The 15021-nt window shown below is 43.4% G+C and overlaps 1 protein-coding gene across 1 annotated transcript; it reads left to right on the forward strand.

The window, feature by feature from the left end:
- Positions 1–1584: 1584 nt before the first annotated feature.
- Positions 1585–14454, forward strand: RAB35 (RAB35, member RAS oncogene family; the record flags this gene model as incomplete). Its single annotated transcript, XM_082007589.1, has 6 exons — positions 1585–1759; positions 5529–5583; positions 6354–6473; positions 13357–13481; positions 13575–13699; positions 14210–14454. The coding sequence occupies 6 exons, from the start codon at positions 1585–1587 to the stop codon at positions 14336–14338; spliced, it is 729 nt and encodes a 242-aa protein (XP_081863715.1). The 3' UTR covers positions 14339–14454.
- Positions 14455–15021: the final 567 nt, after the last annotated feature.

Raw genomic sequence — 15021 nt, forward strand, 5'->3', positions numbered from 1 at the left:
CTGACACCCTTTGCAGTGGTGATGTCCCACTGACTTCAATCTTTTACTTGTGCTTGGGTCTTAACAAAAAGATCCTCAAAGTAGGTGCAGCCTTACTCCTTAAGCATCTTTAGAGCAACTAACTAGGTTGTAATTATCAAAAGCATTATGGATTGGTATTTTCAGGCTAACTGTCCTTGATTTCTCTGTTGTATTTCCTTTGCCTGTTTATAGGCTCAGTTGACCATAAAGATCTGTGTTCTTCAGTGCTAATACAGTTCTCTCCATTTGAAAGACAAATGTATGTTAGAGATACTTGTGCCAATGAATTGTAAACTTATGGTTAAAATTAAAAATATCAACCTAATTAAATAATCAAGTCAGTATTTTGGTTTGAATCTATGCTAAACTAAAATTACTTTTAAGATAGATGCAATACCTAGCACATTGCCTTTTGTTACTGTGTTTTTACATTTATCTATTGAAAAGCCTTAGTAACTGCGAAACAAAGTCCTAAGTAATTTACATATTCTACACCAGAACACTGCATTGTTTGATCTCAGGAGTTCAAGGGCCAGTAAGAACAAATATTTTTGTACAAAAATAATCAGAGAGAAAACCAGCACTATTCTTCTGCCATCTCTCCACCTGAAAGTGGAAATCACCTAAAAAGTGATCATAGTCTTGCACAGTTTGTGCAGTCAGTATTTGTGTAATTGATGGCAAAATGACTCAGGCTGTTTGTGTGTTAAGGAACTGCGAGAGTGCTGTTTCAAACTCCGTGGATTTGGGCTGTAGATGGTGCAGAGTGGCCAATGTGTGTGAGGTCAAGGCCCTTCCTTAGCCATACATAAGCATTTCTGGATTAAAAACCCCAGAAACCTAATTCCAGACTGGCCTGAATTGCCAAGCCTGCATGACACACCTGGGCATTTCATATCACTTTGCTGTGGGTTTCCTCACCTGCAGGTTGGGCCCTGATGGGAACTGTTCTTGTAGTTGTACGACTTGCTGCTTTGGTGCACAGGCATCTTGTTGAAGCAAAACATGTTCCTAACCATTTTGCTCCGCTCCTGTGCCTTCCTAGGAGTGGAGCTGACAGTGCCTGAAAGCACCGCGGCTCCCTAACGCCTTTGGTGCATTCCTGGGAGCGGCCTCCCCTTCTGCTACATCTACAGGCCTCACACGAGTACCTATGGGAGCTGAGGTGGACACACCGCTGCCTGCTGGAGGTGGTCCGGCGGCTCAGCACAAGGGGAAGACGAGCGACCAGTGGAGGGGAAGCAGGCCAGGGGCCTCGGTGCGGTGGAAGGAAGGCGACAGCCCCGCCACAGCTCGTCCCTCACAAGCCTGTCATGGCCGCCAAGTCGCGCGATGGACGGTCACCCCGCCGCACCTTCTGCGCAGGCGCGGCCAGCGGGTGCCGCAGCTGTGAGCGGGCGCATGCGCAGCGACCGCCGCAGAGGCGAAGGGGGAAGGGGTCGCCTTTCCCGCGCAGGCGCGTGGCGCCGCGTTTCGCAGCGCGTGAACACGCGCGCGGGGTGGGGATGCGGCGCATGCGCGGCGGCGTGCCGGCGCAGCTGGCGGCCTCTGTCGGCGATGCGCATGCGCGGCGGCACCGCTGTCAGTTCCGGCTGTTTGTTCGGGAAGTGGATCCGGCCCGGAGCCGCCGCCGCCGCCCCCTCCCCCCTCGCTCCGCCGCCCGCGGCCGCTCCCGCCGCCCCGGCCATGGCCAGGGATTACGATCACCTCTTCAAGCTGCTCATCATCGGCGACAGCGGTGAGGGCGGGCGGACGGCGCGGCCCGGGGGCGGGGGTAGGCCGCTGGCGGGGTGGCTGCCCCTCGCCTCTGCCCGGGCCGTGGGGGGCCTGAGGGCGGCGGCGGGGCCGGGCCGGGCCGGGCGGCGCGGGCGAGGCGGGGAGGGCGGCCCCCTCCCGCGGCACCCGCGGGGCCGTTGCGGCCGGGGCTCCGCCGCCGTTGTGCTGTGGGTGCCGCCGCGCTGGGCTCTGCGCGGGCGGGCCGCCGGGGTACCCCCGCGCTTTGAATGAGAGGGCGCGTTTGCTTGGGCTTCGTAAGTTTTTATCTGATGAACTTGCGGAACTGGCTACCACAGGATATTATGGTAAATAGCTTGGCGAGGTTTAGGAAAAGGAAGATGAGGCACGTATAAGTAAGGAGAGCATCGGCATTCGTGCTAGCATCAGCCTTCGCGCGCCGCATGTTCTGAGGGCACCCAGTACTCTCTGGCTGGGATGAGGAGGGAATTCCCTTCGCCTGTGACAGCTAGTTTAAGGCATCGATGGGAAGGGCTGGCTGCTCCTCAGCCCTAGGGACCATTGTTTCCAGTGTGGCAACTACTGCGTTTTAACACTCCCTATTACCTTAATTATTCCTTAAGACTCTTTTTCTGTGCTTCAACGTGAAGTCTCAGCTCTAGAGTGTGTCACTCTTTTTATAAATCCTTGAAGAGATGGTAGCTTTTTGTACTTCCAGTTATAGTATAGGATGCAAATACCTAAAATAGTTATGGATAAGGGGTAGTTACAGACTTTTCAAAATAGACCTGTAAATACTTCTGCAGCAAGTTCAGAAACTTCTGGAGGGCTAGTGTGTGAACTCAGCCTGTGCCTGGTGCTTTAGTCTAGGTACTGAATTGGGGCTAGGAAGGTTCAGTGCTGGTAACACTCCAACACCTTACAGTTTAATTTCCATACACTGGAGAAGATGGCATCCACCCTCTTCTTTTAACAGAGGTGTGGTCCATAAGGCAGCAGGTCCCGGCATGCAGCGAGGCATGGCTCTTGGGTGAAGGTGTAATGTTGCACGATCTTGGCAGTTGTCACCTCCAGAAGCTTTAGCTGTATGTAAAAATATTTTATTCTGTACTAAACTGTCTGCATGAAGGGATCTAAAGAAGGAGAAAGGGCAACAGCTTCAAAACAGCTTAAAACCCTAGGTACTTTTGGGAGCCTAGGGATTATTAAAACCAAATGCTGCATTCTGAATAAAGCAGTAACTTTGTTGCTTGCTGATGAATTTCAAAACTGTTCAGGCAAGATAAACAGGATGGTGAAAACTCTGAGGAAGACTTCTCATTTTGAACAATTAAATTAAACTTCTTCTAGCAGAGTTTTCTTGAGTCCTTATAGTGTATCCAGTGAGAGGAAAAAAGTGTTGGGAGAATTGTCAGGTTGCCTGTGGTTCCCTGTTGCTGTAATTAAATCTCACTATGTAGTTTGAGTATTGATTTTTGTTTTTGCTAACCCCAACAGGAAGGCTTTATCCCTGTTTTCACAAAACAGTTTGCTTGCCTTGTTTATTGATGTTTATTCCTTGCAATCGGAAGTGGACTGATACTGGATAAGATGATTATGTCTCGTTTGCTTTCCCCTGTATGCAAAATATGTCAAGAGGGTAGTAGGCTTGTGTGTTTTTAGAACAGGTCATCTTGAAAAGCTGCTGGTGATCTCAGTTGTGCCAAATATTTAAAAATAATACAGATGATGTGTGCTTTGCATGTCCTTCTTTAATTCACTCATGCTTCTTTAATTCGCTCTACCATTCAGTAAGACACGACGTTTAGAAACTGGTGTGGCAAGGAAATTTGCTTTTAATTTTGATTTTGCAAAGCCAATAGGCCTTTTTTTGGTTTTGTTTCATTTTGCTGTCTTCAACAGGCAGAGGCCCTGCCAGCCTTCTCTTTTCAGCTCTTCAAATAACTCTGTGTAGGAAGTGGGGGGTCATGAAGAGTGTGATTTCTCTTTATGTGAACAGTGCGGGTCAGAGACAGTGTTTGTTTAGTGAGATCGTTGTCATCAGGAGCACGTAGAACTTCCCAAGTGAAGGAGGTTTCCCTTCTCTAGAAGGTGCCTGAGTGCTGAGAGCAGTATAGACAAGACCGTGTCTGTGCAGTAGTGGACAGTCTGACAAAGCAGAGGTCATGTGCAGCTCTGCAGCGTAGCCTGAGGCTGACTGACCTTTTAAGAGGGTGGTGTGGTCTGACAAGTCTGTGGGTTCCACCATCTACTTTCTTTTTATTAAGCTGGAGGCCAAGGATGCTTGATCAAAAAGCATAGTGCTTGCTGAAACCTTTGTTTTTTTACCTTGGCCAACTGGCATTTTGCAGGGATTTAGCTCTTGCTAAATAACCAGTCCTCTGTTAGAGTTTAGGAACTGCTCTGCTACCCTTTTTCAGCTCGGAAATATTCAGTGTATGCATGCTGTAACTTTGTATTTTTTAGTAGCATTTTTTTTTTCTTTAAGATTTGTAATACTCAATGAGACCTGAGCATGGCTTTTCCAGATGTCTGGTGGTTTGAATTCTTTGCAAATGAGATCTGGCTTACTGGAATCGTGCAGATTTTTAGGTGTTTTTTTGTGTGCTGGAAGCTATCTTCAGATGCCAGCAACTGAGAGCTATTGGAGCTGTATAGTCTTTGCACGTGCCTTTTGCACAGATTTTCTATTAAGAAGAACTTGCAAGATACACATCATGAAAACAATTAGTTTAATAACTTCTACCTGAATGATTTAATAGATAATCACGCTGGTGAAATTGAATTTCTCCTTCATGCCATAGCTGACTTCTTTTTGTGGGGAAGGGAGAGGAAGGGACATTAACAGCAGAGATGTTATGCGGAGATAACAACTTTGAGGCATTCTGATACCCAGATTCCCTTGGTTGGGTGTGCAGGAATGAGTTTCTTATGATTCGTCTTTGAAGCACTGTGAAAAATGCTTCCCTGCAACGGGGTGTGATCAGGGTGCAAACAATCATATAAGGAAAACCTGGATGAAGTGCTACTCAAAGCACTTAGAGAAATATTTCATTTCGTGGAACATTTTGGCTAAAGGTACAACTTCAGAAAGGTATGTGTCCTTCCTGTTAGATGTGGAACAAGCCTATTTTGGATGGCAATATAGAACAACGGTTCCCAACTCCCCTGTTTGGTTTAGGCTTCTGTTAAACTGTGGCCATGATAACATAAGCTTTATAGTACCAAACCCTAGTCTGACTTTCTAAGTAGTCCAAATTCCACTGCCGTTCAGCATGGCATAAATGAATGGGAGGTAGGCAGTGGTGTTAAGCATGATGTGCCAGTGGAATTCAATAGAGTAGTGTAGAGTAGTGTTCTGAGTACTTGTTAATTAGCATGACATACTTATTTTTGCATCTCTCCTCAGCAAATTTAAGTCTACTGATTGTAAACGTGCGTTTAGGTATTACTCTTTTATGACCTCTTAGAGCTGACCACAGTTCAAAAGCTACTGTTTGAGAGTTTGCTGAGGGCTGGAGGAAGGAAGGGACAAAAAACCCCCCCTGTACTGCTACAAGAAGCATACCAAGTCTTGGAGTGACTGCAGTGTGCTTGATCAAATCTTCAAGGAGAGTACCAAGATGAAAAGGCAAAGTGGATGGTACTAAATTGTCTGCTGAGAAAAGATCCTAGTTAGAGTTAAAAATGCAATGAATGGGTAAAATACTGTTGTGTTACCTGACACCCAAGATGCCTGTATTCAAAGATCTTGCTGTCTTTGTTTGTCGTAGGTGTGGGCAAGAGCAGTTTGCTGCTGCGTTTTGCAGATAATACGTTCTCAGGTGAGTGTTTTGTTTACTTCAGTAAGTGAAATGTTCAAGGTCTGAACCACTGCTGCTGGTTGGCAAGTTGTTGTTCTGCATTTACCCACCGATAGCTGGACTAGGAATACATTATGTTTCTAACTTTGCTTCTCTTGGTATAAGCCTATACAAGCCATACTGTCTGATCTTCACTTGCAACTGACAGTCCCACAGTATTTAAATACTGACATGGTTCCAGAAATAGCTTAGGTTTTTTAGCTTATGCTGTACTCTGTGCAGACTTCCTTTTAGCCATTTGGGATTTAGATTGGTTGAATATTGTGGCTAAAGCACTTGTATTTGTGACATAACTAATTTATTGGAAGTAAACTCTTAGAACAGACTGTATTCAAAATAAGTGATTGCAGAAGCATTTAAAGCAAAGCTTTGTCTCAAAATTTTCACAAGTAAAATACTTGCATAGTTACTGTCCATTTCTTGAGGTATTTGTGTCCTTACTCTTGACCACCAATGCAGTAAAAGAATAATTTTATTTTGTAACACTGAATTTTAAATTTTAAGGGTGGCATGGGAGAAGTGGCTTTAAGGCAAGAAAAAGTTATTATCTGCAGATAAAAATATGCAGATCAGCATGACCTGATAGGGCGTTTTGAAAGATAAGCAGACAGGGAGAACCTTGTTCTCCTGTCCAATCTGAAAGCTACCGCCAAATAGTGTTCAGAATTGTGCTTTGGGACATCCAAAATAAGCAAGACTTAGGTTCTCGCTTATCTACGCTTTCCCTTCAGGCAGCTACATTACCACAATTGGAGTGGATTTTAAAATCCGGACAGTTGAGATCAATGGAGAGAAGGTGAAGCTACAAATCTGGGACACAGCTGGACAGGAGCGCTTCCGGACTATTACATCAACGTGAGTATAACTGGGCTTAATCATATGTAACTTAGTGTATGGATCTTGTAGTTTAGAGTTACAGTTTAGATATTTTAATGTTGCAGTTGATTAGCTAACGGTAGCTCTGCTCTCTGTACAGTGAGACTTCTCTAAGCTGTTTCAGAACTGACAGCTGTGGTGATATTGTGGTTTGGTTTGAAGCTGGGATTTTGGATTTCCTCACTCTTCTGTGCATTTCCATGATGGCTTTGTTTTATTCCTCGGCTGCTAGTTTCCAAATGGTAGAACTGGAGTTCTTTCACGGTTCTGCATACGCTAGAAAACTTGTCTCTGAAGCCTGTCCGAGAAGGTCATCCTCTGATTGTATGTATTGCAGAAGTACAGAGTGCAAACCCTCCATCAGTGTCCTATAACTAATGAATAGCTTTGAGATCGAAGAATAGGTTTTCCGGTATTTAGTTTTCTTTTAGGACAAATGCATTTTAGGAGTTATCTTTGTGTGGAGTACTGCTGAAGCAGACGCCCACATGAAGTTAACCTTTACCTTGGTTTGAGTTCAGTTTTATGCTCATTGTCCTTTTGAACAGCATGTGCACAGCTTTTCCTGTTCCTGAAGAAACCACACCCAGAGCTGCAGTGGTGGGAACTAAGAATAAAATGTGTTTGTAAACTGATTGCGGTAGAGATGGGACTGTTCATCGTGGCACTAGGGGAAGAGGAAAAAATACGCTTGGAAATGAAATTTTATTTCCTTTAGGTATTAATAAGAACTACTAATTCTTGAAAGACCTAGGTGTTTTACTTGATCTTTCACGACTGGTTTCTCTTTTTGGATCCTAGAGAGGAAGATGGTTTTCAGCTGATGTATTGGTTAATTTACAGACATAAAAATAATGAGAATGGTTGCATCTGTGTTACATCTAAACAGCTAGCAATGGCAAAATTGAATCTGATGTGTGCACCGCCCCTTTCCTCTGTGCTCCTATACGGATATTACTGGATTACTTCCATTGTTTCTTAAGTGTTTAGCTTGAAAAAAACTTGGTTGCCTCTTGTAGGGTTCCTGTGTGTGACATCACTTCTTGTTTCAGCGCTGCAGGCAGCTTCGGGCAGGAAGTGGCGAGGGGGAGGCAGCAATGCAGTGCTGCAACTCCCATCAGCTGTGCGCATAGGCTAGTCACAAAGTGCCCCAATTGGTGCTGAGTCAGCAAATGGCCTTCCTGTTTTCAGATTCCCTGACACGACTCTGCGTTAATGAGCTGGTTTGTGGGGCTGATGCCAGCTAGTTCAGAAAGCCATGGTATCCGGCACTGAGCGGGGAATACCAGGAAAGGAGGCTTCCTTTTGTGAACGGGAATAGCTGCAGATGGGACTTTGCGTAGTGGTTTATGTAAATTTTCTTCTTCGATTAACAATTAAAATGGAGAAGCTGAAATGGTTTGGAGGCATTTGTGCCATGAACTGTTTGAACTCTGCTATTACTTTCTTTTGCATAGCTTTTTACCAAAGTGTGGTATATTTTTACTCTTGGGGAAGTAAAGGCCCTAGTTTTCCTGCCTTAACTCTGGTAAAGTAGTTACAAAATCTTCCATGGTCAGGGAAGAAAGATTTGAATTTTGTGCAACTTCAAGCAAAGATGTGCCTGTGTCCAAGTGCATTTAAGTGTTGAGGAAAACACTTTGGGAATGCTAGTTACATTGTCATGAAGACTCCTCTTGCTGCTACATTGACTAGCTGTGACTGTCTCGTTTTCACTGATATTTTTCAAGAGGTGCCCTGAACCTAAACATATCATCTACAGAAACAGGAGGTAACACGATCCAGATTATAGAAATGTTTTGGTTTTTTTTTTATTGGCAAAGTAATACTGTAACTGATTTGCTTATCCCAGACTGAGTCACGAATGGAGTTACCATGCTAGTACTTACGAAAGGCCTTGCCTACCAAATCATGGGTGGAGTGTGAGTGTACTGTCAAGAGTGTAGTAGTCTTTGTCAGTCTTTGACTAGATTGAGGTTAAGGATATAAAAAAGTGTTCCTTCAGTATTACTATAGGCTAGGAAGTCCCTTTACAGTTAAAGGTAGAGTTCAGATTGATGTTGAGCCAAGCCTGGCAAGGAAGTCTGAAATTAGAGCCCATCTGGTAATAATAGTAATAGGTTGGAAGTACTGCTATGTAGAACTAGAACTGCAGAACAGTAGAGGTGGTAGGAAGTTAATAGTAGAAAAATGGGAAACGTTAAAAGGTTATATACTATTTTGATTTTACTCGACTACGGCTACAGAAACTGAAGAACAGAATACAACTGTTAAGGAACAGAAATCAAGTTGATCTGGAGTATTCTACAGAAACTCGGGAAAAAGAAACTAGATCAGAATTTCAGACTGGGAAGTGTAAAAGACAGCAGTTATTTTTACTGTCCATTAAATGTGGAAATACTGGGGTAGCTGGGACCTAGTGGGAGGAGAGACCAGGTTGTATGAATTTGGTTGGCATGGAATGTCATCAAAACTCTAAGTTTGATTTAAACTCACCAGAGATGTAGAATGCCAGGACTCAGCTGTATTAGCAGCAATACTTAAGATGCATGAACAACAAGTTCCTATACCTGATTTGCTCTTGTAGATAGGACTACTTTGTCCTGATTCGGGGCTGTAGTTTTAGGATTTAAACTTTAAATAATAGTTGTCAGATGCTAGGTCAGGATGAGTAGTGATATCAGAGAGACTTTCTGCCATGCATTTGTGTGGAATGGCATGTTCAAGAGAAGGATAAGCTTTTTGAGATGATAGAATTACTGTATCTTGTAAACCAGATGTGATGGTCAAAAGACTAGTCAACTGACCTGTGACAATAGATGTGCTTCCAGGAACCTGAGAAAAAGATGAGTATGAAAACAGATTATTAGAAATCTCTGGAATTGGTTAGAATTCTTAAGGACTGAAAAACAAGGAAACGTATACTACAAGTTAGTGAAATATTAACAGAGATGCTGGATTTAACCAATGACCTGTCTTCCAAGTTGGCCAGTTACTTTTTTTTTTTTTCTTTTCTCCTGGAAAAATGAACATGTGCCCTACTGAACTGATGCAGTCAGTAATACTCTTGTCTTTTCTAAATCTGACTTAGTTACCATCATGCTTCATGAAACTAGTTGTTATAACTCCAGATGCTAATCCTGGGAAGCATTTACTAGAGGAAGTCTGAGAACTTTCTTATTGGTATCTTGTAGCAGGGAGTACCACAATGAATGGCAAAATGTTCCCTTTTGCTTGAAAGGGTAGGCTTCAGAGATGTGAGGGGAGAATACGGATGGCCGAAGGACATGAGTTTGGTTAACCAGTTCTGAAGATTTTCTGTATCAAGTCTGCAGTATTAGTAGGTAATGTTTCAAAGGCAGTAAGCTTATGTCTTTAAGCTTCTTTAAATATAATTCTATAGGTAGAACAAGCTACTTAGACGGTACTGTGTTTATTTCAACTTAAATGTCACAATTTTTAAGCCTTTTCCACACCACAGCAAAATGTAAAGCCTTTAGATCAAGGTAACTTTTCCAACCGTATGGAAGATAGTTGGCTACAACTATCCAAGGGCATGTACAGGTCAGGTTTGGTTGTCTTTCACCTCAATGGGATACTTTCATGGACACTCTAAACATGAATAACTGTTCTATAACAACTTTTTTTTTTTTTCTTTCTGTATTTCATTAATGTATTTATCACTAGGAGTAGTAGCAGGTACTGGCTTTCAACATTTGTAGGGTACAGGTACATGACAGAGCGCACCTACCGTATAGAGTACAGCTAGCATAAGTCATTTAGCCCTTGAATGGGAGGCTGAAATTGAGAACTTCATTTCTTCTCTGCTGTAATTTCTATGGCCTCCATCTTCCCTAAAATGTGGATGGGAAGAAGATAAGGCATTCTTTCCCTAGTGTCAAAACCTCAACTACCTCTTGGTTGCCAAAAGCACAAAATTTACACCTACTCCTCCCTGAATGCCAAAAGCCCCATCTGTTCTATGCTCGCCAAAGCCTACAACTTGTTATAAAAGCATTTCTGCACTGCATCATTCTGAAATTTGAAGTTTGGGTAGGATAAATCAGATTTTGTTTTCTAGTACTGTCCTGCACTTGAGGCTGGAGAATCTGTGCTGTACTTGTTAAGCCTAAAATGTTATTTAGGACATAAAGCTATATCTTACAAATGATGGAAAATAGCATGACTAGCAATGGGTATTATGAAGCTTAAGAGTTAGAGAATAAAAGGTAGTTATCTCTGGGGCTGCTAAAAGGTGATGTCAGCCAATGGAGAAAATGACATTTTAGTGGAGATGAGGGGTTGGCAACCTTTCTAGAACGATGTGCCAGACAATTTTCCCTTCCAAAAATAGAAGCAGTGTATGCTGGTAGGAACTCGGCAGGAGTCAGGGGTTGCTGTCTTGCACAAAGGAAGATATTTCCGATGAGGTGGTTGGCAATATTAGTGCTTTGTGGCAGGAGCTCCCAGCTCCTGCAGAGTTTTGAATGCCATAGTGGTCTGTGCTACATGGTCCAGCCCCGAGTCCTCATCCCTAGGAGCATCCCTAGGAGCATTCCCAGGACTGTGCTGATGACATGTCAGGAGTCGGATCTATGTGTGCAGGGTTCATGTTATTCTACTCCCTGACATCATATGCTTTGCTTAGAATAAAACCTAGGTGCATGGGCAAGGTAGGAGCAGCAGGATGGGTCTTCTGGTTCGGATGACTGGGATACCAGGCATGGTTTTATGGTGTGCACAGCAGAACGAAGCAGCTCTGCATAGGTGTAGCTGAACTCTAAACGCACTGCGTTTCTCTAAAGGCTGAGTGTTGTCTTTGCAAATGTAATGCTCAGTGTTAGGGAGGAAGCGGTAGGTCAGCCTGGGGGTTGCCGAATTAAAAGACTATTAGGTGATGTGGAAGAGTTGGAACAGAATTAGTTTGTTGTTCAGATGTAGGGAAATCTAGTGTATTGATAGGATCGGAGCTCTTTCCCTTTCTGATGCTGTCACGCAAAACAGTACTCATCAGAAATGGTGTGCAGTACATGTTAGTGTCAGGAGAGGATGGATTACTTTTGCAACAGTTGTATTCAGGCTATGGAATACTTTTTCCTGTAAAGGATCCAAGTTATGAAATAAAGTTGAGCTTGTAACGAAGTAGAGCACAAATGCAGTGCTGTAATAAGTTTTAAAGCTTTTAAAGAAACAGATTGTGAATAGACTAGAATATTTGAAAGTACAGGATCTCTTATGGGCCCTGAATAAGTAATTCTTACCTGAGTTAGTTCTTGCCAAGGGATACAAATTACTGGTAAAACATGGCATGGAAGAAGTATTTGACTGTCTCTGAAAGTGCCCAGATGACCAATGGGAGCGGGCTCTCCTACTTCCGTAAGTATGTATCGTATCCTAGAGGAGTATTGATACCCAGTGACTCTCGCTACAAAGCGATCATGAGAGGAAAGGGGTGAGGGGAGATGTGTGCACTCCATGTGTGATATACGCCTGTCTGTGGAAGTCTGTCTTGATGGTCTATAAAGGCAGATGGCTTCTGTTACAGAAGGGATGATGAGGCTAACGGTGGGGAAGAGATAGTGACTTGCTCAAGTGCATCAATAGCAGAAGTGAGGCAAAAGCAGTAAGATCTTCTGAAAGGTGGTGCATTTTGGATTAGATTAAAAGGCTTTGAAGTTCAAAGGTGTGTTCGCTGAGCTGGAATAAAGTATCAAAGAGGACCAGAGCGGTCACAGTGGACATCTCTAAAGTGCAGTGGAAGGGAAGAGTGCTGCAAGAGGTGCTAGTGGTAAGAGATCAAGGTCTAGAAATGCTGTCACAATTTAAGGGAAAAAACGTCATTTTTGGTATACTGGATTCTTGAATTTGTTTTAATAAAATCTTAATATTGATCATAAGAAAGAGGAGGAAATGAAAGGGAAAGAATAAAGCTAAACGAAATGTAGAAACTGGATGCTGGTGAAGACCTCACTGTCAACTGTTTTGATTACTTTTTTTTGGGTCAAAGCTGCCTAATTTGCAGTAGGGAAAATACCTGGTAGCCCTGTGAATGTGGCTAAAAACTGAGAAGGTAGAGCTTGCTTTTTTTTAATACAGCATTCTTACAGTGCGCATAGTGTCTGCCTTTAGTTGGTTTGTGCAGGTGATAATGTTGGAACTTGAATTCAGGTATTTTTCTTGCATATCAGAATTGCTCATCATCTTTTAAAGGTGCTGGTTGCCCAAGAGTAATGGTAACAGATTGAAATGAAGCTTATTTTTTAATGGCTAAAGGTAACAGAGCATGTTGAATGCACATATGGAGTCGATCTGCTGAGTAGGAAGGTGTGATCAGAACACAGTCGCTCAACAAGACAGAAATTTTCATGAGCTCAAGAGAGCTGTGACTGAGGGTTGAGTATATTTGGAGATCTGCTGAAATTTTAGTCTGTAAGTGATCTTTCACAGATAACAGAGTTACTGCAAAAACTTGGTGTGGCTTGTAGAATGAGAAGGTTCACATCACAGCCAGTTCTGAGGACATACTGGGGGCACCACTACCTTTTGCTTATGCAGCTGGAAGACAGCATTCATCTCTGAAGGTCTTGACAACCTGAACAAGGAAGTAAACAGCAGTCTTTGGACTTTGAAACCTCCTTGTATAGACTAAATGAGCTGGGAACTCTGTAGATTTAGAGGAATAGCGTGTGATCTAGATGTTGTAAAAGAATTAAATGACTCCCAGTAGAAAGAAAATGGGGGCACTTGATTGTTGTAACGTGGGGAGTTGTTATGAATCTTGTAGAAGCTAAGTGAAAGAGAAAGAGCTGAGAAGGTGATACATAGCAGAAGTTAAGATTTATTGTCTTTTCCTGCTCCATAGGTATTACAGAGGAACGCATGGAGTCATTGTTGTCTATGACGTAACCAGTGCAGAATCTTTTGTGAATGTAAAACGGTGGTTGCATGAAATTAATCAAAACTGTGATGATGTCTGCCGGATACTAGGTAAGTTTCTAATCAGAGAGTTATAACATCTTATTTAGTGGGCTGACCTGCTGAAGTACCAAACTGACTTGTTTTTTTTGTTCCCTTTTTTAGTGGGGAATAAGAATGATGACCCAGAGCGAAAAGTGGTAGAAACAGAAGATGCCTATAAATTTGCTGGGCAGATGGAGATCCAATTGTTTGAGACGAGCGCCAAAGAAAATATTAATGTGGAAGAGGTAATATATGCAGAAGAGTATAGAGAAAATGATTTGGGGATCATGGTTTGGGAAAAAGTAATAATTACATTCTTCCCATTGAGGAAGAAAGATAAAATGCTTTGTACAAGTTCCAAGTGAATAGGTAAAATGTCAAAAAGAGACATCCAACTGTAGGTGGAAGAGTTGGGGAAGCAAAATGAAGGACCCCACGTTGCATTTTCACTAGCTTTATGGTGCTAACGTATTAGGCATGGCCTCAGGAAAGACTTGTCACTGGGGAGAATGCTTCTAGGAGGTAGGGCTGCCCAGTCTTCACTCCTGGCCTCAGTTGCCAAACTGACCTGTTTTTATTTACTGGTTTGGGAAAGGGGATAGAGGTGTTACTGATTTAGCTTGGGATTGGATTGGGGAAGATCTCTGAACCGTTATGGAAATATCTAGAAAACTGGAGTTGCTTCAAAAGAACAGCATCGCACAAAAGCTAGCCTGAGTTCCTGGGTGGTCTGAACTTGCTTGTTTCTCTTGCAGATGTTTAATTGCATTACAGAGCTAGTCCTGCGAGCAAAGAAAGAAAACTTAGCAAAGCAGCAACAGCAGCAACAGAATGATGTGGTGAAGCTAACGAAGAACAGTAAAAGGAAGAAGCGGTGCTGCTAATGCCCTTTCCCTGCTGCAGAGACTCTGCTCTCAGACAGATCAGCCCCTCCAGCTAGACTCGGGCAATTCCACTGGGGCAGGCTTTGGGGAGGACTTTCTCAGTTTTGTGCCGTTATTTAAAGATTATTTTTTCTCCATGTTTTCTATCAAGAGGCGCTGGCACCTTACCACTTCAGTGCCAAGGAGGTATCGGATGGAATCTTGCCCCCCTCTCCTCCCCTGCTCATTCCAGTGCGCCTTGTAGACAAGAAGGACGTTGCCTACCAAGTGGACTAATTAACCCAAGAGTTTGTATATAATGTATATTGCTTTAACCAGCCTCGCCTCCCTGTTGTTGCTTTGGCTTATGCCTTCTTAATGTCAACGAATCATGGACTGCAGAGTTCATCTTTTTAAAGAAATAGTACAAAGTTCTTAATTCGAGTTGGCCTCGGGTTGGCAGCAACTGCTTCCTGGGGCCTCCAGCTTCATTTTTGTTGGGCTCCAGGCTGGCAACTGGTGCCCCTGGCGCCTATGGCTCCACCAGGAGTTCCAGGCTTTTACTGGGGCTCAGGCTTTGTTTTTCTAGGTACCAGGATTGCAGGCGTTGCTGCTGGAGCCTGGGGTTTCACTTCACCAGCCCCTGGGCTGGCAGCTGGTGCTGCTGCTGGGGCCTTGAATTTCAGTTTGCCGTGATCCAGATT

The sequence above is a fragment of the Phaethon aethereus genome (assembly GCF_964289735.1).
Source record: "Phaethon aethereus genome assembly, chromosome: 17".
NCBI lineage: Eukaryota > Metazoa > Chordata > Aves > Phaethontiformes > Phaethontidae > Phaethon > Phaethon aethereus.